This window comes from Nyctereutes procyonoides, unplaced genomic scaffold, assembly GCF_905146905.1.
Source record: "Nyctereutes procyonoides isolate TBG_1078 unplaced genomic scaffold, NYPRO_anot_genome, whole genome shotgun sequence".
In the NCBI taxonomy this organism is placed as follows: Eukaryota; Metazoa; Chordata; class Mammalia; order Carnivora; family Canidae; genus Nyctereutes; species Nyctereutes procyonoides.
In genome coordinates, this window is record NW_026575046.1 from 32823467 (window position 1) to 32849470 (window position 26004).

The following is a 26004-nucleotide window of genomic DNA, read 5'->3' on the forward strand; positions in this document are numbered from 1 at the left end:
AAATGTTTCAAGGTTTTTTGCCCAGTTTTACATCAGTCGTCTTTTTATTATTGACTTTGTCAGAATTCATTACATATTCTGAATACAAGTCCTTTGTCAGATACATGTTGTGACTATTTTCTCCCAGACTCTTCCTTGCCTTGTCATTTTTCTTACTGATGTCTTTTGATGAGCAAGGTTTGGAGAGCAAGTTCTTAATCAAGTCTAATTTACCAGTTTTTTTTTTCTTTTATGGGTTAGTGCTCTTTATGTCCTAAGAAATCGTTTCCTACCCCAAGTTCACAACAATATTGTCCCATGTTTTCTTCAAGAAGCCTTATAGCTTTAGCCTAAAAGCCTTTAGCCTTTAAATCTGTGATCCATCTAAAATTATTTTTTGGGTATGATATGAGGTAGGGGTTGTGGTTCATCTTTTTCATGTGCTTATCCAGTTATACTAGGACATGTTAGGTTTTTTTTAGTTCTTAATTTCCATTCCAGTATAGTTAACATACAGTGTTACATTAGTTCCAGGTGTACAAATAGTGATTCAGCAATTCTGTACAGTACTCAGTGCTTATCGTAAGTGTAATCTGCTTCACCTATTTAACCTGTCCCCCACCAACCTCCCCTCTGGCAATCAGCAGTTTGTTCTCTGAAAGTTAAGTCTGTTTCTTGGTTTGTCTTTCTCTTTCTCTCTCTCCCTCTCTCTCTCTCTCTTTTTTTCCTTTGTTCATTTGTTTTGTTTCACATTTTTGAGAATTCTTTTCTATTCTCATTGAATTTGCCTTGGTGCCCTTGTCAAAAATCAGGCAATGACACATATGTATGTACACTTCTGGCCTCTCTGTTCTGTTCTATTGATGCGTTTGTTTATTCCTTGCCAGTACTACACTGTTTTGATTATTTTGACTTTATAATGTTTTCAAATCAGTGCGAGTCCTTCAACTTTGTTCTTTTTCAATATTGTTTTCACTGTAGGTTCTTTACAAGTTGTCAATTTCAAAACCTGCTGTGATTTTATTGAGATTGCATTGAATTTATAGATAAATTTGAAGAGAATTGACTCTTTAACAATATGGAATCTTCTAATCTATACATATGATTTATCTCTTCATTTGTTTGGGTCATTATCTATATGAAGTTATCTTACAAAGGATATTTTTATCGTACTTTCTAATTGTTCTTTGCTAGTATGTAGAAATACAATTGTTTTTTTTAATTTAACAGCCTTATTAGATACAATTTACATAATATAAAAATCACCTATTTTAAGCCTGTAGTTCAGTGTGTTCTTAGGTGAATGAATACAGTTGTGAAACTATCACCATAATCCAGTTTTAAATATTTCCATCACTCCAAAAAGCTCCCTTGTTTGCAATCAATCCCCACTCCCAACCCTCCTCCAGACAACTGCTAACTTTCTTTCTGTCCCTGTAATTTTGCCTTTCTAGAAATTTCAGATAAATAGAATCATATTATCTACACTTATGTGTCTGAGCTTTATCCCAGCCCTATTTTTATTCTAACCCAGCCCTATTTTTAAGGTTCATCTGAATTGTTGCAATAGCTCTTTTCTTTTTTATTCCTGAATAGTATTCCATTATATGGGTATACTACATTTGTTTGTCCATTCATCAGTTGATGGATGTTTGGATGGTTTTCATTTCGGGGCCATTTTGAATATTGATGCTGTGAACACCAATGTGAAAGTTTTCGGGTGGACATATGTTTTCACTTCTCTTGGGTATATACCTGGGAATGGAATTGCTGGGTAATACAGTAACCATGCTTAACTGCTTGAGGAACTTTACCAAAGTGGCTGCACCATTTTACATTACCAGCATATGAAGATTCTTATTCTTGGCATCTTTGTCAACACTTACTTATCTGACTTTTTCATTATGACCATTCTAGTGGATGTGAAGTAGTATCTCACTGTGGTTTTGATTTTTATTTCCCTAATGACTAAGGATGTTGAACATCTTTTCATGTGTGTTTATTGGCAATTTGTATATCATCTTTGGAGAAGTGCCTATTCAGATCTTTTTACCCACTTCTTTTTTTTTTTTACATTTGTTTTTATTTAAGTTCAGTTTGCCAACATATAGTATAACACTCAGTGCTCATCCCATCAAGTGCCCTCTTCAGTGCCCATCATCCAGTTACCCCATCCCCCTGCCCACACCCCCTTACCCATTTTTTAAAAATTGAGGTAAAATTCACATAACATAAAGTTAATCATGTTAAAGTGTACAATTCATTGGAATTTAATACATTCACAGTGTTGTGCAACCATCACCTTGTTCCAGTATGTTTGCTCAGAAGGAAACCCCATACCATTAAGTAGTCACTCCTCATTTCTCCCACCCTAGTCTCTGGTAATAACTAATCTGTTTGCTGTCTCTATGGATTCACCTATTCTAGAATTTCATGCAAGTAGAATGATAGAATATGTGACCTTTTGTGTCTGGCATCTGTTACTTGGTATAATGTTTTGAGGTTCATCTGCATTTTACCCTGTATCAGTACTTCATTCCTTTTTATGGTTGAGTGATATTCTATTCTTTGGATATATTTCATAGTTGTTTATCCATTCATGAGATGATGGAAGCTTGGGTCATTTCCACCATTTGGCTGTTGTGAATAGTGTTGCTTTAAACATTCATGTATAAGTAATCAAAAGATTGTCTTAGTTATCCTGGATCCCTTGATCTCTTCCATAAATTTTAGGATCAGCTTGTCAATTATCAATTTTTGCAAAGAATTCAGCTACTGTTTTTGAGCTCATTGAATCTATAGAGCAATATAGGAGGTATTGCCATCTTAACAATATTAAGTCATCCAATTAATGACCACAGAGTAGCTTTCCATTTATGTCTTTAATATCTTTCAACAGTGTTTTGCAGTTTTCAAAGTATACAGTTTTTACTTCTTTTGTTAAGCTGTAAATGGTATTTTTACCATTTTTAATTTCAGTTTCCAGTTGCTTTTTTTTATTTACCAGTACATAGGAATACAATTAATGTTTAAATGTTGACCTGTATCCTGATATCTTGCTAAGTGTACCTATTAGTTCTGGTTTCTTTGTAGTTTTCCCAGGATTTTTCTTTTTTTTTTTTTCCCAGGGGGGAAAAAAAGCTTTATTTGGGCTGAGAGTTGGAGAATGAGAAGGCCCTGAGCCAGCCTACTGAGCTAAGAAGTGAGATTAGATTCCAAAATGGCAGGTAGAGCTTATCAACCAAATGGACTCCACCTCCCAGCATGCTTACAGTTAGTATAATCAATAAAGGCTGGTGGGAAATCTATTTGCCACTAAATCACCAAAGTATGCCAGCCACCATTACAAAACGGCACAGTTTCTTTTCTTCCATAATTAAATTTACACAACCCCTCCCAACTACAAGTATTACAAAAGAAAGTTTAAAAAAATCCCATTTTACAGATCTTAAACTCATCTTCAGCATTTAGCTCAAAGGTCTCACCAGCCTCAAAAAATAGTTCTGCTAAGCTCATCAGCTAAAATGTCTTTCCAAGTTGTAAGAAGACGTTCTTTGCTAGCCCATGGCAATTCTTTGGCCCATTTTCCTAAGCCAGTTAGGGCTGAACAGCAGAGTAAGGCTCAGAGTGGGGGGTGAGGGAGAAGGGGCACAAAGGGTTAATATTCCCCAGTACAAGATGCCATCTGAAGCTTGATGGGAGAGCAGAACTGGAATGACTTGAGGGAAGGGTCCAGGCCCTGTATTGAGTCAGAGTCACTGCTGGAAGAGGAGAAGGAGGAGGAGGAATGCTTGCCATGCTTGTGGTGTTTGTGCATCTTTTTATGAGCTTTCTTCATTTTCTTCCGCATCTTCTTGTCCATCACCATTCCCCATCCCCCCATGCCAGGTGGCAAGGGATTAACAGGAGGCGTGCCAGGAGCAGGTGGTGGGTAGGGAGGTGGGTAGGGACCCGTGGGCTGGCATCCGGGGTACCCTGGTTGTGGCACAGGATAAGGGGGCCTGCCGGGGGGGGGAAGCTGGATTCCCCTGGGGAGCCCCTGGGGTAGTTAGATAGGGGCCCGGAGGGTAGGCGGGATTCACAGGTGGCGGATGGACAGGATTGGCACCTCAGGGTACCCGATGTTAGGGGGATATGGATGCGGCCCTGACTGCCCAGCATTGGGATTCCACATGTTCGGGGCTTTCTTGCAGCCTAGGGACAAGGAAAGGAGGAAACTGGGGAATCCAACACCCAGTCTGGATTTACACCACCTCCTAGGCTGGACTCATCCTCCCCCAGGATTTTTCTATGTAAAATAATCCTGTCAGCTACAATTAAAGATACTGTTTCCTTTTCCTTCCCAATCTTTATGCCTTTTATTTCTTTGTCTTGCCAGTTGTATTGGCTAGGAATTTGAGTACAGTGTTGAATGGAGGTGGTGAGAGAGTGTACAGCCTTTAACCTGATCATAGGATAAAAACATTCAGTATTTCATTGTTACGCGTGGTACAAACTTTAGGGGGTTTTGGCAGCCACTAGAGGTTTGGTGAGTTTTTTTTCATACTAGAGTTTTTATAAGGAGCCCTAACTGTGATTAAAATCAAGAGACACCCAGTTAAGCCTAGGACTTTCAGTAAAAAGAGGCTATCTTTGAGATTGATTTAGAGCAACTTTACCAGGCACAGGGCCGAAACTCAGCCCACATTAGAATACGCAAAAAGAGGAATTTGTTTCATGTATAGTAAGAATGTCTAAAAGTCTGTCTGCCTCAGGCACAGGGGGACCTGGGGAATCAAAATACCTTTAGGATCACTTCCATCTCGTCTCTTTTTACATGTTACTTCAGTCCCAGCTGGAGCCCCCCTCCCACCTTTCATCACCTCATTTGCCAAAGATGTCACCAGCACCTCCAGATTTATGGCCAACCAACTTAACAACTCTAGGAAAAAGAAAAGGCCTCATTTTTCAATAATTCTAAAAAAAAAAAAAAAAAAAAACCTCAAGAGTAATTCTTTGAAGCTAGTCAGGTCACATGGCCATCCCTCAACCAATCACTATAGGCAAGGAAATGGCATGCCTTGATTGGTTGGGCCCAGACCACATGCTCTGCCCCCTTGGCTCCTAGGGATAGGGTGAGCCGCACCTAGGGTGTGATGGACTGAGAGTGTGGGAGGGGCAGTTTCACCAAGCAAAATCAGAACATTGTTTCCAGAAAAAGAGAGGTCTCAGCCAAGTATAAACTCCAGCTGCCCACACTCTCCTACAGACGATCTCTGTGTGGTCCAGGCCTGGCACTGGCACTCAAGACTTTGGGCTTCAGCAGTCTCATTTAGATATGCAGGTGGTCATCCCACCTGAAAGGTCCCATGAGGCATTGTGCGGGAAGGGAAAGCTGTGTCTAAACTATAAAGTATAGTGCACACGTCAGGGAGGGGAGATAAGAACGGTTACCAAACAGCTGTTCTCACCCCTCTTCTGTCTCTCTCGCAGAGCACCTGAAGAAGCCACTTGAAGACTACATGGCCCTTTTCCCCAGTGTGAGGATTCTTCGAACCAAGAAACGGGAAGGGCTGATAAGAACCCGGATGCTGGGGGCCTCAGCGGCAACTGGGGATGTCATCACATTCTTAGACTCGCACTGTGAAGCCAATGTTAACTGGCTTCCCCCCTTGCTTGGTAAGGCATCCTCCCATGGCAAGGTGGGCCCCAACCTCTTGTAGAAATTGTCGGCAAGGGTTCCCTTAACTGCTTGAGATGCAGCCAGCCAGTGTCATGTGCCACAAGGGATTCAGGAATGCTCAAAGAAACTTTAAAATTCCACTCAAGCCCTGTCCCTTCATTTTACAGAGGAGGAAGCCAAGAGGGGAAGTGACTTGCCCAAAGTCCTACAGCATGCTAATGCCTAGTTACATGATACCTTCCCCCAGGTTACTGCAAGTATTATTAGAAAGCAAGCCAAGGCTATCCACTGGTAGGAGCCAAACTGTGGAGGGACATTATCCTAGTAGCTTAGAATAGTTAACATTCACTGCACTGCTACTGAGCCAGAAAAGTTGTAAGCGTTATCTCCAGGCCTTACAAAAGTATGCCAGGTCAGAAGTGTCCCCATCTTACAGTAGAAGATATTGAGTTTTAGAGATACTGAGTGACTCAATATTGTTCCCTTAGGTCGTAAGTGTCAACATCGCCGTCTCTCTGGCCCCAAAGTCTGTCCACTCTCACAACTCCACACTGCCTCCCTAAATTCCTTTCCTGTCTGGAGAGTTTCTGACAGCTATAAGGAAAGGGCTGTGGACAGGGCAGCACGATCCAGCAGTCATCCACCATAGCATTGCAGACAGAAAGGAGGCATGAGGATCGGGTTCTGGGCAGTGAGGTGCCTCCTAGCTGGCTGAGGAAGCAGGTCTGGGTTCTGCGGAGTTCAGACTCATTGAAGGTGGTCAGCTGGTGCTAATGGGTGGACCTCGAAGAGGAAATGTCCCGTTGAGACTGGAATCAAGCGAGGGACAGCAACAGAGGCAGAATGGAGAAGAGTTGTCAATCTAGAGAGAAAATGTCCCTCTCAAATGAGTAGGTATGCTTTCCATAACAGAAGGAGCTGGGGAGCAAAGGGAACTGAAACTTAGGGCCAACCTGAGCCTGCATCCGAATCACCTGGAAGACTCATTAAAACACAGAGTGCTGGACCTCACCCTAGAGTTTGTGACTGAGAAAATCAAGGGGTAGAGCCTGAGAAGCTGCATTACTAAGCAGCTCCCAGGTGCTACCAATGCTGCTGGTCCAGGGACCACACTTCGAGGAGCACTGCTTAAGCCACCATGCAGAGGTGAGAACGAAAAGCAAAACCCACACAGTTTAATGGGATAATCCAGCAAATTTGTTTTTTAACACAGATCAGCATGGAACCTCAGTATTAGATTATATGCTTCTGACCCCAAGGGTCCAGGATCCCATTGGGTTAAGAAAAGGATATAACACAGATTTTCTGGCTGTTTATTTAATTAAGCCAAGAGGTCTCTCCATCTGCCTTTCATTACTGAAAGAGAAAAAGAAAAAGAGAAAGAAAAACCTCACCATAAATCACCTGATTTATAGTGCTAAAGGAACAACCCATTTATTGGGTCATCCAGTGACTCATAAAGAGAACGAAGTGGTGGGGCACGAAGCTGAGCTGGGAGTCTAAATAGCCCTTAACTCTGTTTCTATGGAAATATATGAGGGTAATTTTCATAATCTGCAGAATACATGGAAGGAACATTCTCCCTCTTTTTATTTTTTATTTTTCCAATAGAAAAGTGAACTGGTGGTGTAGATGTAAAAGTGTGTCCTTGTTCATACGAGGGGCATCAGGGCTTTTGTCTCTAAACCATTAACACTTCCTTGCACAGCTCACTCCACCTTTTTTTTTTTTTAAGATTTTATTTATTCATGAGAGAGAGAGAGAGAGAGAAAGAGAGAGGCAGAGACACAGGCAGAGGGAGAAGCAGGCTCCATGTGGGGAGCCCGATGTGGGACTCGATCCCGGGACTCCAGGATCATGCCCTGGGCCGAAGGCAGGCATAAACTGCTAAGCCACCCAGGGGTCCCTCACTCCGCCTTCTGGGGAAATGAGGCATTCCTGAGCCTAAGAAGGATTCAGCCCCGCAAAGGGAAGCCATTGTTGATCCTCATTTCCTGCCACACCACCACCATCAGCAGCAGCAGCAGCATGGCTCTGCTAGCCCCTTAGCTGTTTAGGCCACAGCTACTGTTGAATTTGACAGTACCTGGTAAAGCAGACAGGCCAGGCATGATTATCCACATATAACAAATGAGGAGACTAAAGAGTTGGAGAATGAGGGTGATGCTCAGCCTCTGAGCTTCTGAGCTTCTTTCAGCAGCCCCAGTCACAGACGATGTCGGCGGAGTGCTGATGGGATGTGTGGATGTGTGAGAGGCTAGGCTGAGCACCTTGGCCTACTATCCTATGCGGTGTTCACAGGGACCCCCTGAGATTGGTGCCATCTTCCTCCATTTTGTCGGTAGGGAAACCAAGGTCCAGGAGCATCAGAAAACCTTTGTCAAGGTTATGCTGCCCATGGGTGACAAAACCAGGGCTTGGACCTGGGCATTCTGTCCCCAGGTGAGTACAACAGCACCTTGACCTCACACCTCCCACCATCAGCCAGCCTTCTGCAGAGCGCTGTGTCCTTGGCCCAGAGCCTCTGTAGATGTGAAATCCCCCCTGCGCAGCTGTGAATAATTGGGAAGGGAAGCACTTCTCCAGATCTTTCCTTGGAGAAGTTTCTTCGACTTTATTAAGAATCCCCCTTGGGAGCCTGTTCACCAGGCAGATCCAAGCTCTACCCCCAGAGAGTCTGATTCTCTGTAGGTGCATCTGGCACTGGTTTCTCAAACTTTTTTGACCGTATGCCACAGTTGGCAATACATTGGATATCTCAGTCCAGTACACAAACACACACCCGTGTGGTTTGCCTGAAACACATCTCCTGAAAAACTATTTTTTCTCATCACTTGGAATGCATTCTCACATTCAGTTTTCTTTTTTGTTTCATTACACACAGAGACACACACACACAAATACACAATCAATTTTATGACCCACCTATGGATTGCATCTTGCAGCTTAGGAAAAGGCAAAAATGCTGCTTCCTCTCCTGGAAGAAAACTGTGCTTGATGAAGCCTGAGCCCTAGGCAGCTGCCAGCCTGCACTGGCCCTACCAGGCTCCACATTCCAAGCCTTGAACTTGACTGCTGGGCCAAGCAGACAGGCACCCCAGCATAGTCCACTTGCCCCTTATGGCAGATCATCTTCCCCGATCACTGGCACCTCCAAGCTGCAATCACAGCTTCATGGAAGGAACATTGAAGAATAGAGCAAACCAAAGCTTAAAATTCTGGTCAGTAGGTTGGGCAGAGTGAATTTTATAAAATCAGCTCCTCCCTGGTTTAAAGGGGACCATAAAAAGCCATCTGGTCAGGGGCCCCTCCTTGCCATCTTGGGTCACCTAGCCTTTTAGCCTTCCTATAGCACTCATGCAAGGGCAAAGGTCTGCCAGGCCCTGCTTGCACGAGATCATGAGGGACTCATGGGATAGTCCATCCCCTCTTCAGTAGTTCTGACTGTTGCAAAAAGTGAGCTGAACTCTCTCACAAGGAGGTCATTTGTTCACTAACTATAGCTAGGAAGTTTTGAGAGGCTGTCAGGGGCAAGTGCCAGTGTACCTGGCTACTTTGGGCCAAGAATCAAGTTTAGGACCTGGAATGCGGAGCCTGACGGCCAGGACAGGAGTCCTCCAGCAGGAAAGGAGCCCTCTTTCCACAACAGGGGTGAACATTACGGGAACTGTGAGGAACCCCTCCAACCGGTATCCAGTACTCATAACAACCCAGGACATGGAGCCTCTTATCCCCATGTCACAGAAGAGAACACTGGTGCTCAGAGACTATTTATTTAGCTCACAGGTAGCAGGGCTGGGATGGGAGCCCTGGTCCATCTTTCTTAAATCTTACTCTCTCCCCTCCTCCTGGAATTCTCAAACTCATGTGTTCGGAAAACTCACTCGGGGAGCACATAAAAAATGTGAGTAAGCGGGGTTATGCACTTACCTGCACCCTGTCCTGCCTCCCTAATGGGCATCTTTTGGCTTCTTTAGACCGTATCGCTCGGAACCGCAAGACCATCGTGTGCCCAATGATTGATGTGATTGACCACGATGACTTCCGGTACGAAACACAAGCAGGGGATGCCATGCGGGGCGCCTTTGACTGGGAGATGTACTATAAGCGGATCCCAATTCCTCCAGAACTGCAGAAAGCTGACCCCAGTGATCCGTTTGAGTAAGTACAAGCAACTGGTCCCAGTAGCTAACCCTCATGTGACCCCTCCCCAATACACCCAACTCAGGATCACCACCTCCCCCAAGAGTCCAGTGCAGAGGGACCAGGGCTGACATCCCCAACCAGAAGCACAGCCCCGCCCAGCTGGTCTCAGAGTCTGGCTCATGGGCCTCCCAGCTGGCCACCTCTTCTTTGTCCACCTCTGTGGTCTGTGGACTGCCTGCCGGGAGTGAACACAGTTGCTCTCTCCCTCTAGCCTAGTGCCTGGTCATAATCACCAGCACCAGCACCACCACCACTTTTGAACCCTTGCTAAACACCAGGCACCGTGTTGAGCACATCACATGCAGATCCTTTTTAACCCCCACAACTACATATGTGGTAAAAACTACTATCTGTATCTTCCAAATGGCGATACCAAGGCTCCCAGAGGTTAAGCAGCTTTTCCAGGTCACACAGCCCTCAAGTGGAGAAGGCCAGATGTACATGCAGGTCGGTCTGCCTTTGGAGCCAGTTTTCCCATCGTTCAGTTATACCCTCTCGGAAGTATAAAGAAATGGCAGCTTGTCCCATGGTGGAAGTTTTGGGGGGTGTAGAGTGGACCCATAACATCCTAGAATGTGAAAGCCAGGGGACCTCCAGGTAATGGATTCCATCCCCCTGTAGATGGGGAGACTGAGGCCCCAGGACAGCTTGGGTGGAATGGTGGCTGACTTATACTGTGAGTTAGTGGAGTTAGTGGCCAGGCCAGAACTAGAGCCAGTGCCTCTCTGGCACCTGTCCGGTGCCGTTCTGTGAGCCACTCTGACACCCCTGCTGGAGGTGTGGAAAGACCCTTGAGTATAAAGCCAAAGTCCAGCCTCCTACTGTATCAGTTTCCTAATTATAAATTACCACAAATTTACTGGCGTATTAAAACAGTACATACTTATTCTTCTAAAGTTCTAGAGCTCAGAAGTCCGAAAAGGAGTCTTAGCTAAAATCACCATGTCAGCAGGGCTGTGTCGCCTCTGGAGGCTCTAGGGAAGAATCCATTTGCTTGTGCTTTCTAGTTTCTAGAGGCCACCTACATTCTTAGACTCATGGTTCCTTTCTCCACTTCAGAGCCAGCAGCATAACATTACATCTCCAGGTCTCCCTCTCTTTCCCCCTTGCCTTCCCCAACCCTACCCCCACACCCTCTCCCCCTCCCCTTCCCTCTTTATCCCCAATATGTCTCTCTGTGGCTCAGGTTTTCATCATCATGTCTCCTTCTCTCACTGTGACCCTCCTGCCTCCTCCTTTCACACACGAGTACCCCAGTGATTGCATTGAGCCCAGGACAATCTCCCCATCTCAGATCCTTCCCTTAATTATATTTGCAAAGTCCCTTTGCAATGTAAGGTGACATATTCCTGGGTTCCAGGAATTAGACATTGGCTTCTTTTGGGGGCAGGGGGTGTGGAATTATTCTGTCTATCACACCTGTCTAACCAGTTTAACCCCTGTGAACCTCTAGCTTCCCTGTACCTCATGTTCCCCATCTGAGAAAGGCGTCTGTCAGCAGCCACCCTCATAAGCACAGGGAACACCAGAGTTCCTGAGGGGATAAGAGGAACCCCTAATGCTGTGGGAGCAAGAGAAGGCTCAGAAGGAGAAAGAGGCGAGCTTGTTTGGGGAAATAAAGGGTGGCTGTGCAAGGGAGCAGTGGGAGCGAGCACTGCTGAGAGCAGAAGGCAGAGTGGAGCCCTGTGCCTCTTAAGCAGGTCAGAAGTTTGTGTTCTTCTACTGACCACCAATATCCGAAACGTGGTCAGCCCCTGCTGTTGAAACCCAGGGCCACATCACATGGTCAGCAACCCCCACATGGCCAAGGTCATCCCCAGTTACTCCGAGTTCTTGGAGAGTAATACCACTCAGGGAAGGACCAAACATCTGGGCTGAGCTGATTGATCAGTCACAGTTGACGTTACTGGATGGCTCACCGTCCTCACCATGGTGCCCTAGGGTGTGGAGACAGTTCTCCACCCTTGCCTGATGCAGACCCTGGGGCTCAGAGAGGAAGTGAGCCTTGTTCCGTGACACGTAGCAGAAGCTAAGGTCAGAATGGGCTACTCCAGAAAACAGATTTTCATGGTTACCAGCACCCCTTTTGGTTGGAACCAGTTCCATCAGCTGACTTGTGAAATTTGAAATGTGAGTAAGGATGGGTCTCGCACATTCATCTTCTCATCTCAAGATGGGGAAAGGGTAAGTCCAGGTCATGCAGCTGCTGAGTGGCAGAGGCCCCACTGGTTTCCTCCTAGGCCTCTGTCTCTTGTCTCGCCTGGACAGGAAAGGGGTCAGGCCCACCCTAGAGCAGTGGCTCCCAACCCTGCCTGCACATTGACATCATCTGGGGAGTTTGTCAGAACAAACAGGCAAACAAACAAAACCTACCAGGCCACTCCTGAGACCAGTTACACCAGAATCTCAGGATGGGATCCAGGTATCACTGTTACTTAAAGCTCCCAAGGAATGTGTGGCAACGGTTGAGAGCCCCTGGCCTCAGTGCTTCCTGAGGGACTCTCCATCCTTTGTATCCTCTGATTCTTTCCAGAAGTATCTTCTCTGTATTGTACTTGGACAAAACCCAGGAGAGAGGCTACTAGAAAAACCCTGGTCATTTTCTGCATACCTCTCCATGGTGCCGGCAGGTGGGCAGTCTGCAGGCACAGGGCAGTAGAATGGTGTTTGAAGGACACAGGCTCTGGTGGCCGACCTCTGTTGGAACAGCAGCTCATCCACTTACTCACTACATGCCCTTGAGCAGAGTATCTAGCATTTCTGAATTTCAAATTCCTCCATCTGCAAAGGGGACTAGTAACAGAGCTTTGTGAGAGCTGCAGATGATGTCGGTGAAGTGAGTGGTAGGCACTAGATATTCAGAGTTGTTGTTATTATTATTGGTGAACACAGCAGAAAATAGACTGGGCCGGAGGAGAGGCCTCCCTCTGGAAGCAAACCTGGAGCATCCAAAATGCCTTGAAGCTAATATCTTCTTCCCTGTTCCGCAGCTCCTTGGCCCTTGCCATTGGCTCCCACCCAGGCTGAGTGCCGTGTGCAGAGTCTTGGGTTTGATTCCTCTTGAAGCACTAGCTCAGAAACACTCTGTCCCTCCAAGCAGTGTATTTGTGGCTTCAGCCAAAAACCCCAAACCCCACAACCTTCAAAAGACAAGGGAAAGTTGATACCTAAACACCTTATTTTTCATAATACTGGGTACTTTCAGAAATACAACAGCAACGCGAGCTAGGAAATGTAGCTATACATTCATTTTATAGTTAGGGAGACCAGCTCAGAGATGTTAAATCAGCGCTGTCCAGTATAAATATAATGGATGCTACATAAATACTTTTAGATTTCCTAGTGGCCAAAAATGTAAAGAGAAGCAAGTAAGATTCATTTTTTTTAGATTCATTTTTGTAATATACTCTATGTAACCTAATATACCTAGAATAGTCTCATTTTAACATGTAACCAACACTTTGCAATTATTTTTTTAAAGATTTTCTTTTTAAGTAATCTCAAAACCAACGTGGGGCTCAAATTTTCAACCCCAAGATCAAGAGTCACATGTCCCACCGACTGAGCCAGCCAGGCATCCCTGAAATTATTAATGAGGCCTTTTCTATTCTTTTTTTCATACTAAGTCTTGGAAATCCTCCGTGTATTTTGTACTTCCAATACATTTTCAGTTCAGAGTAGCCACGTTCCAGGTGTTTAATAGCAATATGTGGCCCGTGGCTGGTGTCCCAAGCAACACAGGGTTAAGTGGTAAAACACGTCTCAAATTTATACCAGGGATAAAGGAGAGCAGAAGTGGAAGGGATGGTTTCCTCATCCCTGATCCCCTGACCTTTACATGCGTCACCTGCCTCTTGATGGCACCTGTCTGTGCTCGAGTTTCCCCAGGCATCAATGGGGTAAAAAAGATGAGCCCTACCTCTTGAGGTCAACATGGGGAGTAGTCATCTTATTAAAAAATTAGTTCAGCCAAGCACCTGCCACGCTCAAGCCCTCCATGAATATTCAAGGAGGATCTTCTTTTAAAGGAGTGCCTCCTTTGCTGTCAAGGCTCATCTGCTACAGGAAAGCTGGGAAGGCCTGTGCGCTAGCTACAGTCTTTTAAAATCAGCCCGACCAATTTCCATGAGCTTGCAGTTCCCAAGGCCAGGAGGCGGCGTGGAGTTTACTGCTGGAATGTTCTTTGGTTTGAGGCTTTGGAGTTTTCATTGGATCCAGACAAGGACACAGGCACTCTGGGAGATTTTCACTCAGCAAATCCCAGTGGCCCCTCTCAGGTGCCAGCCTGTGTGAGTCACCGTGGGGACTCAGGCAGGCTGCAGCATGGCATCCCCCTTGGGCTTGGCATGATGCCATGCTGACTTCTTGTTGCCCATGGTGCCCCCCCCAAATTTAGCATCTCTGTGCTCTTGCTCCTGGGGTTTTACCCTCAGGGGTTCCTTCTTCTCCCCTCGCTTCCCGCTTGTCCAAACCCACCTCGAATGCCACCCCCCCCCCCAAGCATCTTTCCTTGACTCTTACCCCAGCCTCTCTCCTCATCTCCAAAACCTAGAGACAGACACTCCCTCCTTTTGTGTTCCTGTAATGGTGTCTGCACCTCCCAGGGGCCCTTATTACCACCCACCTGTCTTTTGGATCCTTCGGTCCTGAGGTGGCTATGTGACCACACTAGCATCCCCCGAAGTCCCAGGCCAACTCTGATTTACTGCCACATTCTCCTAGCATCTGCGACTCAGCTGGCACTCAGCAACTAAAGTAATGAGACAGTGTGTGGAGTTCATCGTATCCCAGTTTAACAGAAAGAACAGAGACTGTGTCTTCTTCTGCAAATTCGCAGCAGAACAGATGTCCCATGCTGGGCTGGCTGAGTGAGAATCATCCAAGGAGCCTATTTGAAAACACACATTTCTAGGCTCCATCCCCCAGGGACTGCTTCATAGGTCTGGGCTAGGGCCCAACAAGCTATGTGTTTTGTCTTCTCTCTAAGAGATCCCATAGCCCAGACAGGCTTGGAGGGACCAGATTCAGACCATTTAATCCGTGGGAGGACCAGAGAGGCATAGCCAGTGCAGCTGCAAGGCACACATTTATCTGATTCCCCTCACAAATAAGGGTTGAAGGGGGTTTTGGATCAGTTTGGTTAAAATGTAGGATTTAAGAAGGGATGCTGTGGCCAAGAAAGAAGACAGCGCAGGCCCTCCCTTGGAAGGGCCTTGGATTCCTTCCTAGACACGTGGGCTGTGCTCACAGGGCAGCGTGCAGCACCATCCCTGGGGGAACAGCAGTGTCGGCTCACACTCAGAGCATGCGGCTGAGGCGTTTTGTCTTCACACCACGCTCTTCTTCCCTGACAGGTCTCCCGTGATGGCCGGTGGACTGTTCGCTGTGGATCGGAAATGGTTCTGGGAGCTGGGCGGGTACGACCCAGGCCTGGAGATCTGGGGAGGGGAGCAGTATGAAATCTCATTCAAGGTGAGCCAGCTCTTTGGAAGCCCTCTTCTCCTTGCTACATCCCCTTGGCACCTGTCCTGAGCCTAGAAAGACTCTGGATCCTCAGGGTTCTGCAGCTCCTATTGCTTAGGTGAAGAAGTCAGAGGCCATGGGCCAATCCTTACTGTGTGTGGATATGGGGTGTCTCCCTAGGCTCCTAAAGACTGTCCTTAACCACAGCTCTTACATCATCCCCTTCTTAGGATGGCAGAGTTAGAATAAGACAGGTCACACTTCCAATAAAGATGGTGCCATGTCTCCCAGTGAGCTGCCCAGGAGACCAGCAGCAGGGCAGGGAAACCAGGCCAAGCAGGATACACAGGCCTGGGGGATGCTGTGCACTGTGCTCCAAGGATGACCCCTGGCCTCACAGATTTCCTTAGTGGTTCCTGGCCACCCCTCTCAAGTTTTCATTTTTGTATCTAACACTGCTGGAGTTTGCCATAGAGACCAGTGGTCAAGAGCTTAAGTTGTGGAGTCAGAAAAGTGTGGGTTCAAATCCCAACTCCACTTCTCAGGAGCTTGGTGATATGGGGCAAGTTAGACTGGCTTTCTTTCCTTGTCTGAGTTAAGAAAGTAATGATACTGCCTACCTTACAGAGCTATTGCAAAGATTGAATGAGGTAATATCCTAACATGCAACCTGGGACACAACCAGCAATTGATAATTGGTAGAATGCATTAAAGTTCCAATGAAGGGGTGCCTGGGTGGCTCAGTCGGTTAAGCATCTGACCCTTGATTTCAGCTCAAGTCATGCTCTCAGGATCGTGAGACTGAGCCCCACATCAGGCTCTGTGCACAACATGGAATCTGCTTGAGATTCTTTCCTCCTCCCTCCCTTCTCTTTCTGTTCCTCCTCCTGAGCCCGCACTCTCTCTCTAAAATAAACAAAAAAATCTTAAAAAAAAAAAAATCCAGTGAATAAATATTTACTCTATTAGACCAGCCCTTGTGCTGTAGAAGCTTCCTGACAATGGTAGTAGGGAAATGGTAGTTGCTAGTTAGCCACACAAACTTCTGGGGTCACTTTCTCCCCTTCATTTGTGAGATTCCATATTGATCTCAGGTGAAGAACAGAGGGTTGGTCCCTCTGAGGGGACGGTTAGTTTGTTCTGGGCCCTCGTGGCCAGCCACGGCCTGCTTCTACCATCCTGGGGACCCCTGGTAGGGCATAAGGGATGATGGCCAGTAGCAGCATTGCTGGGAATACACAACCCTGATCCCGCATCCTCCCCACCCCCACCAAATTGGGGACCAACTTTTTACACAAGAGACCGGTGTCTCACACAGTGATTGAGACTTCGGTGCTGGGGTCCAATCCCAGCTCTACTACTTCCGACCAGCTATGTGATCTTGGATAAGGAAGGCTCGTCTCACTGAACCTCGGCTTCTGCTTCCACAAAACAAGCTTAATAATACTTGAATCCTCACGGGGTCGTTCAGGGGATTAAATGCTACCATGCTGGTTGGGTGCTCCTTAACAACATCCTAAAGATGATTTTCATTATCGACATCATTACTGTCACCATGTGCACCACTGGCTGAGCAGTTCAGGACCAGAGAACATAAACCCGTGATTAGCAAGAAAACAACAGCCTGGAATTCTACCAAAACATTATTTTTGTTTGAAGAACAGTGTGTGGCTGTTTTACCCAGAGTTCTGAAGCCGTCTCCTGTCAGGGGACCCGCCCCTAAATGCACTAATGCTCATGTCCAGGGGTGATATTCAAAGTATTTAGTGGCAGTGAGGGCCCAAGCACCAAATAATCAGAGCGGACGCCACCTACAAACAAGTCTGCGTCAGTTCTGCTGTTCAGCTGGATTTCAGCCCTACTCAGAGCTCATAGGACACTGTGCCAAGTCCTTCACACATGTTGGCTTATTCGATCCTCCCTGCCAGCATCCCTGGCAGGGTGATGTCATCATTATACCCATTTCACAGCGAGGCATGTGGGGCTCAGACCTAGGCTCCACACAGATGGAAGTAACAGAACCAGGACCTGGCCCCAGGTTTCCCTGATTGCAGAGCCCGCTCTCTGACCCGTCACGTTTCCTAGGCCTCTATAGGGACAGGAGCGGGAGAGAAAGACACTTGAGAGGAGAATGAGCCTGAGAAGTTAGCTCCAGTCTTTTCCCCTTCCTTCTGTTTTTGCCTCCTCCTGGAGTTATTCTAAATTTACTGGGATATTCTACAGCCTCTCGGTGAAGTGAATTAATGACTGTCTAGGTGAGAAATAGCAAATAGGTTTCCTCTCCCAGCCAACTCTGATCTGCTCTGGGATGGGGGTTACCCAGTACTGTGTTGATATGTATTCTGAAGCTGCATCCATGCTAATCAGAAAAGTTGTGATTGATTAGTGATGTCTGCCTTGGGTGCCGTGGCAAGTGATGGATGGCACACACGTCATTTATTTAGTATCCCTAGCCCATACAATCTAGTTTTCCAAATGTTGCATCCTTATTACAGTGAAATCACATACAGGGAATCAAAAGTTTTAACATCACAGTTCCTTGATCCAGCAATCAAACAAACTTGATTTATAAAGTTTTCCACCGAGGGTATACCCAGAAGTGAGCACACCTGTGTTCTGAGTGCTCGCCAGAATGTAAACTTCAATAGGGTGGGAATGTCTATGTGTTTCACTCCCTGCTGTATCCTCTGTAGCTGAAAGATTGCCAGCCATGGAGGAGGCACTTAGTAAATATGTCTTTGTGTGTCACTCAGAGTAGGTATGTCACTGGCCAGAAACCAACCTCCGTGGTCAAGAAGTCCCCTTTCAGAAACGCCCTCTATGGAAAATAGTGAATGGAGAAGGCTTTGCACAAAGGAATTCCTAAACCCAAAATGATTTCATTCTGTGTGTTTCAAAGACCCGTCTAATGATGCTCATCAGGCAATTACAGCAGAACAAATGGCATTTTTCTACACATAGTTTATTTATAAAAGACTTGGTAATGAAGCCATATTGGAAATCTCTCATCTGGGAGGGGGGGAGAGGCTGGCTCCTGTTTCATTTGATCCAATTAATGTCCTTCAGTCTCGAGGGGAAAAGGTTCTGTGTAATGAGGAAGCTCCCAGGTTGGGAAGGGAGACTTTCCTCCCTCAGTTTTCTCTCTCCTGGCTTGGAGAGCATGAGTCCCCAGAGCCCATGACAGCTCATCTGCCAGTGCACTGTCTCCCAAGCCCCTGCAGAAGGCCTGCCCCTAGTGCCGAGTGGACAGGAAAGCCCATTTATCTGCCAGGGATGCCTCCCTGCAGTGCTGGTGTTCCATTTCAGCCAGAGTGGAGCATTTTCAAAAGACCATATTCCCTCTGCTTAATCTCTGCTAAGACCCCTTTTCTTCTTGATGACAGAGAAAAGAGAATGGTCTGAAAAGCTTGAGTGTATTTCCAAAAATTAAGATAAATTGATATGTGCTGTCAGGACTGATGAATTAATACTTTGGCTCCAATTCCAGACTAGGCCATCTATCCTGATGGGAAAACCCTAGAAAAGGTGTTCTGAAGGCTCTGAAATTTCTGAAAGAGTCATTGATTTTCTCCCCCCTCTCTTTCTTTCTCTCAACCAAGAGATATTTTGTTTCCAAAAGGCACAGTCACACTATCAAAGTTCTCCTGGTTGGCAGTTAGAATATTCCTACTTCTAGTGGCTGGTGAAATCTTTAACTCTATAGTCTACTTATACCTGCCTCTGTGAGCTGACCCCTGCTTGTCTCTCCACCCTCCCCCTGTCATCTTACCCCATTGCATTAGTCTGCACTCATGATTACAGATGACCAACATCCTAGTCAGTCTGATTTAAGTGAAAAATCAGAATCAATTGGCTTATACAATGGAAATCCCAGGGCAGACCCTTCAGGCCTAGCTGGATCCAGGGACAAACCCATCTCGTCTGGCCTCCATCTCTCTCAGGCCCTTGACTCTGCTTTCATCTAGGTTAGCTTCCTGCTCAGGGCAGGCTTTCTCTTGTGGAAGTACCCAGCAACCCATAAGAGAGAGAGTTTGTCTTTCCCATCATTCCTGTAGAAGTGCCCAAGTTGAGTCTCCTTGCCCATCCCTGAGCAATGTTCTGATTGGTCAGCTGCAGTCACATGCCCATGCCCACCCTAGAGACAGAAAAGTGGGATTGGGCTGGTTCCCCGAAGGAGAGACCAGGTACTGTAACTAGAAGGAGAATTAATGTGGGGCAGAGCAAACCACAGATGTCCACACAGATGTCTATGCTCAACCATATGGAACTGCTCACAAGCCCTAGGCTCACGTGTCAGGTCATCTTTGGAAGGATGCACAGTTCACTCTTCTTGAAATGCCTTTCTTTTAATCTAGCAGCCCACAGTTAGCCTGAGCTCCCTGGGCTGGCCAGGGTCTACCCCAACATCACTCCTGGCTTGGCTCTGAATCCCTCATGTTGACGTGACTTAAGGGTGGCCTGTCTTCCCCACTGGACTGTGAGCTCCCACTGGCTATCTCAATACCCAGTGTCTGTCCCAAAATAGGTGTTTTAAATAACTTAGTTGCATCAATTCCTATCTGATAAAACATCCTTCACCCCTCCCTTTCCAGACTTAGATCACCATCTTTGAGGAAATGTGCTGTGGTGGGAATAGTAGTCAGCAAGAAGGCAGGGCACTGGCTTCTCATCTCTGCTCTCCATCCATCCATCTGGGGGCCCTGGATTAACCACCACTTGACTTCTCTGGCCCTCATGTTCCAGACAGTGCTGTTACAACTTTCCTTCCTATCCCACAAGATAGAATCAAATAAGATACTGTGGGGAAAGGGGAAAGCCCTTTGACTTACACAGGTACCAAGGATATTTTGGATTAGAGGTAGTGGCAGTAGGACAAGCGAGAACGGTAATTGCACAGTGTCCCCCCAGAAGACCAAGTTTAGGATATCTTCAACTCTGAGATCCAAGAGAGAGAAAGTACCCACTGGACAATGTGGATGAGTCACCGTAAGAAAGGTAGGCTTTGCAACAGTGTGAGTGCATAGGTCTTGTTAATAGCAGTTTGGCAAAATCTGTTCATGCCAAAGCAAGCACATTCTTTGACCTAAAATTCCATACCCAGGAGTTTATCCGAGACAGCTGCAAGGATAAGGAAATATTTAAGTAGAAACAATTTACTGAGGCCTTACTTCCATTAGGGAAACACTGAAAATGACCCAAATGTACATCCTAAGGGGATAAATAAATTAAGTTAGAGCACATCTAAACAATGGAATATTATATTTAAAAAGCCAGATGCCTCCAATATTAAGTTGAAACAGATGGGAAAAATAATATATATGTAATATGATCTCATGTTTAACGTTTAAAAATATGAGGAAGGCAAACCAGCAAACAAACACTCAGACTGTCCTCATACCAGCTAATGTTCAGTCACACTAGAAATGTGTGGGGTTCTGTGCCCAGCACTGTGCACACACTGTCATTTAGCCTTCATGGTATACCCACCCAAGGCGGTGCTCTGATTTTCTCCATTGTGTAGATGAGAGTACTGAGGCTCGAGTTAAATCACTTCCACAGAACCACACAGCTAGAACAGGAACGTCAGCCCTACCTGTTGGACGCAGCCTGAGCCTATGCTCTGACCCACGGCACCCTGAAGGCTTCCTGTCCCTCATGGTATGGGGGTGGGAGGGCTCCAGAGTATGGCTCTCCACTCCTACTAATGTGTTTCTGTAACAATGAATATGTTCATCATAAGTACTAAGTACATATCACTTCTAGAATCAGGAAAAAAAAATTTTTAACTATAAAGGAAAAAAATGTCGGTTTTTCAGCCCTCCCAGCACCCCCTCACCATATACATCCCAATGCTGTGTTTGGACTGTTTGTAAGTTCCGGGATGAGGCAGTGACAGTGAGGAGACCCCAGGGAAGGTCTGAGTGCCCTGAGCACATGTCTACAGGGTGGGATTGAGGAGGCCGTGGCTACAGCCACTGCCCTTGGAAGGAGAGACTGAGCCAAAGGCAGGAGGTGTCATGTACCCGGGTTTGCTTTGTTTGATATAGCTATCAAAGCCCAACCCAGTCCCAGGCTGCAGATTTGGGGCAGATTTTAAAAAAGAAAATGCTCTGGTTTTCCTTCTGTAAAACTCACAGCGTCATCAGGAGGAGTAAATGGAAGAGTGTGGAAAGAAGTTAGGAGCATCCCCAGAAACTGGTTATAGGCGATGTGACCTGATGCCCTTAGTGGTCCAGTGACTGGATCCCTCGGCTAGATCCCATGTGTCCTGATCCTAAACTGCTGGTGCTCATCTCATTCCTCCCAGTGGGAGTGGGGAGGAACAGCAGTTCCACCTAGAGAGACGCCATCGTTACAGGCCAGGCTCAGAAGTCAGGACCAGCCCTGAGGGGAGTTAAGGTGCTGCACAGGAGGGAGAAATGACTTCCAGAGGCCAGCAGGAGAGGCAGAAGGTGATCTGGGGCCACCAGCCAAGCACCTGCATGCCAACACCTTTCTCCATTTCCTTCCCCTTCCCCTCCCAGCCCCCCTGACTCAGATGAGCTGCACTGTTGCTGCCGGGGCTCCTTCCTTTGCTGGGTTATCCAAGGATGTGGGGAACATGCTCCGCTGTGTGCAGCATCTTCCTCCAGCTACAGGTGCCCAGCCTTCCCAAGAGCCACCTGCTGGGAGCAGGGACAGCATTCTGCTCGTGACTCTCTCTCAGCAAGCCCTTTGAAATTGCAGGAGCGTCTCTGTCTGTCGGAGCCTGCATCTCCCACCATGCCTCCAGGAAGGCGGCTCAGAGGCCCAAGGGCCCTGAGCCACCTTTTGTCGCACATGGCTTCCCAACCAGCACACACCTTTCTCTCCGTGCTTCCATCTTTCATCACTCAAAATGGCCATAGTAACTTCTTCAGAGCTTTGCTGTAAGCACTGAATGGCATGAAACACTTAACTGGCCTAGAGCCAAGCCAAAGGAGGCACTCAGTAAGTAGTAGCTGTTCCGATCAGAACCCTCATATTACAACACCATGGAATTAAGTACATGGCCTGCAGAGTCAGATCACCTGGATTCTAGTGCAGGTGTGATCAGCTAGTCAAGCTGTATGGCAGTGGCAAAGTGACCTAACCTCTCTGGGCTTAACGTCATAGCTATAAAATGAGGATAGAATAATCCTTACTCTGTAGTATGGGTGTGAAAATAAGTCACAAACTGTGTGAAAGCCTTAACTCAGTGCTTGGCACATAATAAATGATCCATAAACAGTAGTTGTTACTGTTGGCATTGTTGTGGCTGATGTGCTCTGGCTACAGTGGCAGGAAGACAGGAGTGGAAAGAGCTTTGAGGCTGATGAGACCAGGTTCAAAGATGTTAGCCCCAGGCCCAGCTTTGCAACAAACTCTCAGTGAGACCTTGGATGGCTCACTTGCCCTTTCTGCTGAACCTGTATCTCCTCATTTACGAGGGCACTAATAACCCCAAACTCACAGGGCTGTCTGTGTGACCGAGCTAGAACCATTATGCTGAGGGAGGCTGTTATTATTGCAGTATGTCCTGGTGCTGAAAGTGTGGGCCCCAGACCAGCAGTATCAGCAGCATCCGAGAACTTGGTAGAAATGCAAATTCTCCGGCTCCATCCCAGACCTACTGAGTCAGACACCCTAAGGGTGGGGCCCCGCAGTCTGTATTTTAACCAGCTTTCCAGGTGATTCCGATGTGCCCAAAGATGAAAACCGTGGCTGTAATGAATACATGGAGTCTTGTACAGAGAGAGTGCTCAGGCTTGTGTGTGGAAGGACAGAGCAAATTGGCAAGCTATGGCAGGCTGGCCGGCACATCCCAGGACCTTCACCCAGCTACATCATTGCGTCATTGGGTCTACCCTTGTCCATGAGTTTCTATTCCATTTCTTCCAACAAGGTTTTAGAGCAAGGCTGACCAATGATTAGGCCATGTGTGAATGATATGAATGAATGAATGAGTGTATGGGCTGCATTATTGGTGGAAAGAAAAGCACAGGCGCCCCACAGAGCAGCAAAGTGAATGGACAGCAGCTGGTTCTCAGCAGCATCCACAGTCTGAGTTCAGGGAGTGTGGTGAGGACTGGAGGTGACCGGGAACAGAGGAACAGGTGGCAGAGAGCCTTGTTTACAAGCCAGGGGTGCCTCTCTGTTCTGTAGACTATACAGGTGCTCATAGGGAGCTTGGCAAAAGACCATAATAGGGTTGGGACCAGGCTCCAGAAAGATTAAACCAGGAAGGTGTGGTCTCCCTGGAGGTCTTAGAGCTGCCTGGTTCTAAGGAACTGACCCGACCCCAGATTCCACTCTGGGCTCTGCCATTTCTGAGCAGAGGGACCTTGGGGAAGGCGCTTTGTCTCTCCAGGCCTTGGTTCCCTCACACATAAAAGGTACAATAGCACCTCCCTCACTGGACGGTTCTGAGGTTGCTCTAGTCCAAGCATGAGTCAAACCTGCAACTTGACTGAATTTATTAGTTTAATTTATTAACTTAGATACAGATATGCTTAAAATTATATTATATAAAATAATATATTAACTTAGAAGTAAATTCTTTTTAAAAAATATTTTATTTATTTATTCATGATAGAGAGAAAGGCAGAGAGAGACACAGGCAGAGGGAGAAGCAGGCTCCATGCAGGGAGCCCAATGTGGGACTCGATCCTGGGTCTCCAGGGTCACGCTCTGATCCGAAGGCAGATGCTCAACTGCTGAGCCACCCCAAGCATCCATCCCAGAAGTAAATTCAAATGGTTTTTAAAAATAAAGTAAAACTGTTTTTTCCTACTCTTTACCAGCTGCATCCAGTAACCATAATAAACATCTAAAACTAGCATGAATGAGGTCCTTTCATGCTGGTAAGACTTATTGAAACAGCATCTTGTTGTTTAAAACAAACTAATATATTCAAAATAACGCAAGCTTCTGGAAGACATGGGTATATACCATTTCTTCTTTTCTGAGGGGAAGTGCGTGGCCTCTCCACAGTGCCCAGCAGCTGTCGTGAGTCCAGATAACACCATGCAGATTGCTTACTGCCCTCCGTGCTTCGGGATTACTTCATTTCAGTCTCATCACAACCCCAGGAGGCACACACAAGAATTCATCCCATTTTGCAGATGGGGAAACTGAGGCTTTCAGACTCATAAAGCTTGCTTACAAGATTAGACTCAGTCCTTACTTCAGAACCAGGCTCATAGCAGTAACCCCATGTACCTTCTAAGCACACAAATAATGCAGAATAACTGGCAGTAATTATTATATTATTTTCCCCCCACGTGCAACTTACAGGGTTTGAACTCCATAGGGGTGCTCAGCTGGGATGCCAACAGCAAAAAATGCAGCTGGCTGTCGTCTTCCCCCAGCCATCAGCAAGTAGGATGGCCGCCCAGTCCTGGTGGTATCCAGGTGGCCGTGTCCTCAACAGAGGGAGGTCCCCCCCCACAGGATGGGCCTTCTGACATGCGCTCTCTGGGATCTCGTGTTTCTTCCTGATGCACATCACCACTTGTTTCTTTCCTCCTCAGTTTAGGAGATAAGAGCAAGTAATTGTCTTTTATAGACACTGTAATGAAGCCTGTCATCACACAAAAGAAGTTTGCTAATAAAATAAATCAAAGCAGCAATGAAAATGAATGGGGAGCAAGCTTTTACAATTAGATTTGTACTTGTCTGGTGGCATGGTGCTTCCATGAGAAGTGAGAAGGCTGTTCTGCAAGGGAGAGAGGCAGTCAGAAACGAGCTGACAGGAGGTATTTGCAGACTCCCTGTGGTAGAGCAACACGGCACCCAGAGCAGGCAACTGCGTCCCCAGTGCATGTGGAGGCCGGCAAGGGGCTGGCCAGGGAGGGAAGGATGGAAGCCCACAGCAGAGAGGGGTTGCAGATACGTCATGTCGGTGGTCTGTGTGTGTCCCCATCCAAATATGAGGGGGTCCCAGCCAAACAGGGTCTGGCTGCTGCTGGCTGCAGTTCCCCCCTTCTCTTTGCCGCCAGCTGCACTCTCCTGCCAGGGTGTTACCTGGGGGAAAGGAGAGCACCGTGGGGCAGTCAGGCTGCAAGTGGTACCCCCTGTCTGTGCCAACCTCACCTGGCGCTGGCATTTTCCTCATCAGTTGCAGGTTCCACCACCAAGTTAGAAAAACAACTTTATCTTTCTGAGCCTCAATTTCTCCATTTTGGAAATCAAGCCATAGGATGAAAACCATGATGGTATTGGGCAAAGGGGCAAATGCTGTATAATTTTTAAGGTGGTGGTATTTCTCCAGAAATGACTAACATAATCAAGTCTGTTACAGCCAGGCATCAAGCTAAGTGCTTTTCACAAGTAGTCTCATGCCATGACAGCAGCCTGGCAAGGCAGTAGTGACCGGTTATGCCCAGGTCACAGATGAGGAGGCTGTGGCTCCCCAGGTAAATGCCTGGTACCAGGCCACACAGCTGCACAAGGTGGGGTCAGGAGTGGGAGGCCCTGTGCCATGGCTGCCCTAGATCTTGAGTGGCTGCTGCCTCAACTATGAAGGAGGGTGGGAGGGGGCCCTAACATTACACAGATGGGTGCAGAGCCATGAGCAGAACCACCGGACCTAAGATCAAGACCACCTCTGGCCACACCCCAGCCAGGGTGAGTCACAGCACCATTCTGTGCCTCCAGCTCTTGTCGTGTTCCTGGAGGGAGAGTCCCCTCCAGTC

The 26004-nt window shown here is 46.8% G+C and overlaps 1 protein-coding gene and 1 pseudogene across 1 annotated transcript in view; one reads left to right on the plus strand and one right to left on the minus strand.

The window, feature by feature from the left end:
• GALNT10 (polypeptide N-acetylgalactosaminyltransferase 10) overlaps nucleotides 1-26004 on the plus strand; it is a 216842-nt gene that overhangs the window by 167069 nt on the left and 23769 nt on the right. The window contains exons 5-7 of the mRNA XM_055325584.1: nucleotides 5452-5637; nucleotides 9619-9802; nucleotides 15202-15319. Coding sequence (XP_055181559.1) covers nucleotides 5452-5637; nucleotides 9619-9802; nucleotides 15202-15319 — 488 coding nt within the window. The remainder of the gene's footprint in view (nucleotides 1-5451; nucleotides 5638-9618; nucleotides 9803-15201; nucleotides 15320-26004) is intronic.
• On the minus strand, nucleotides 3638-4153 carry LOC129509675 (proline-rich protein 13-like; annotated as a pseudogene).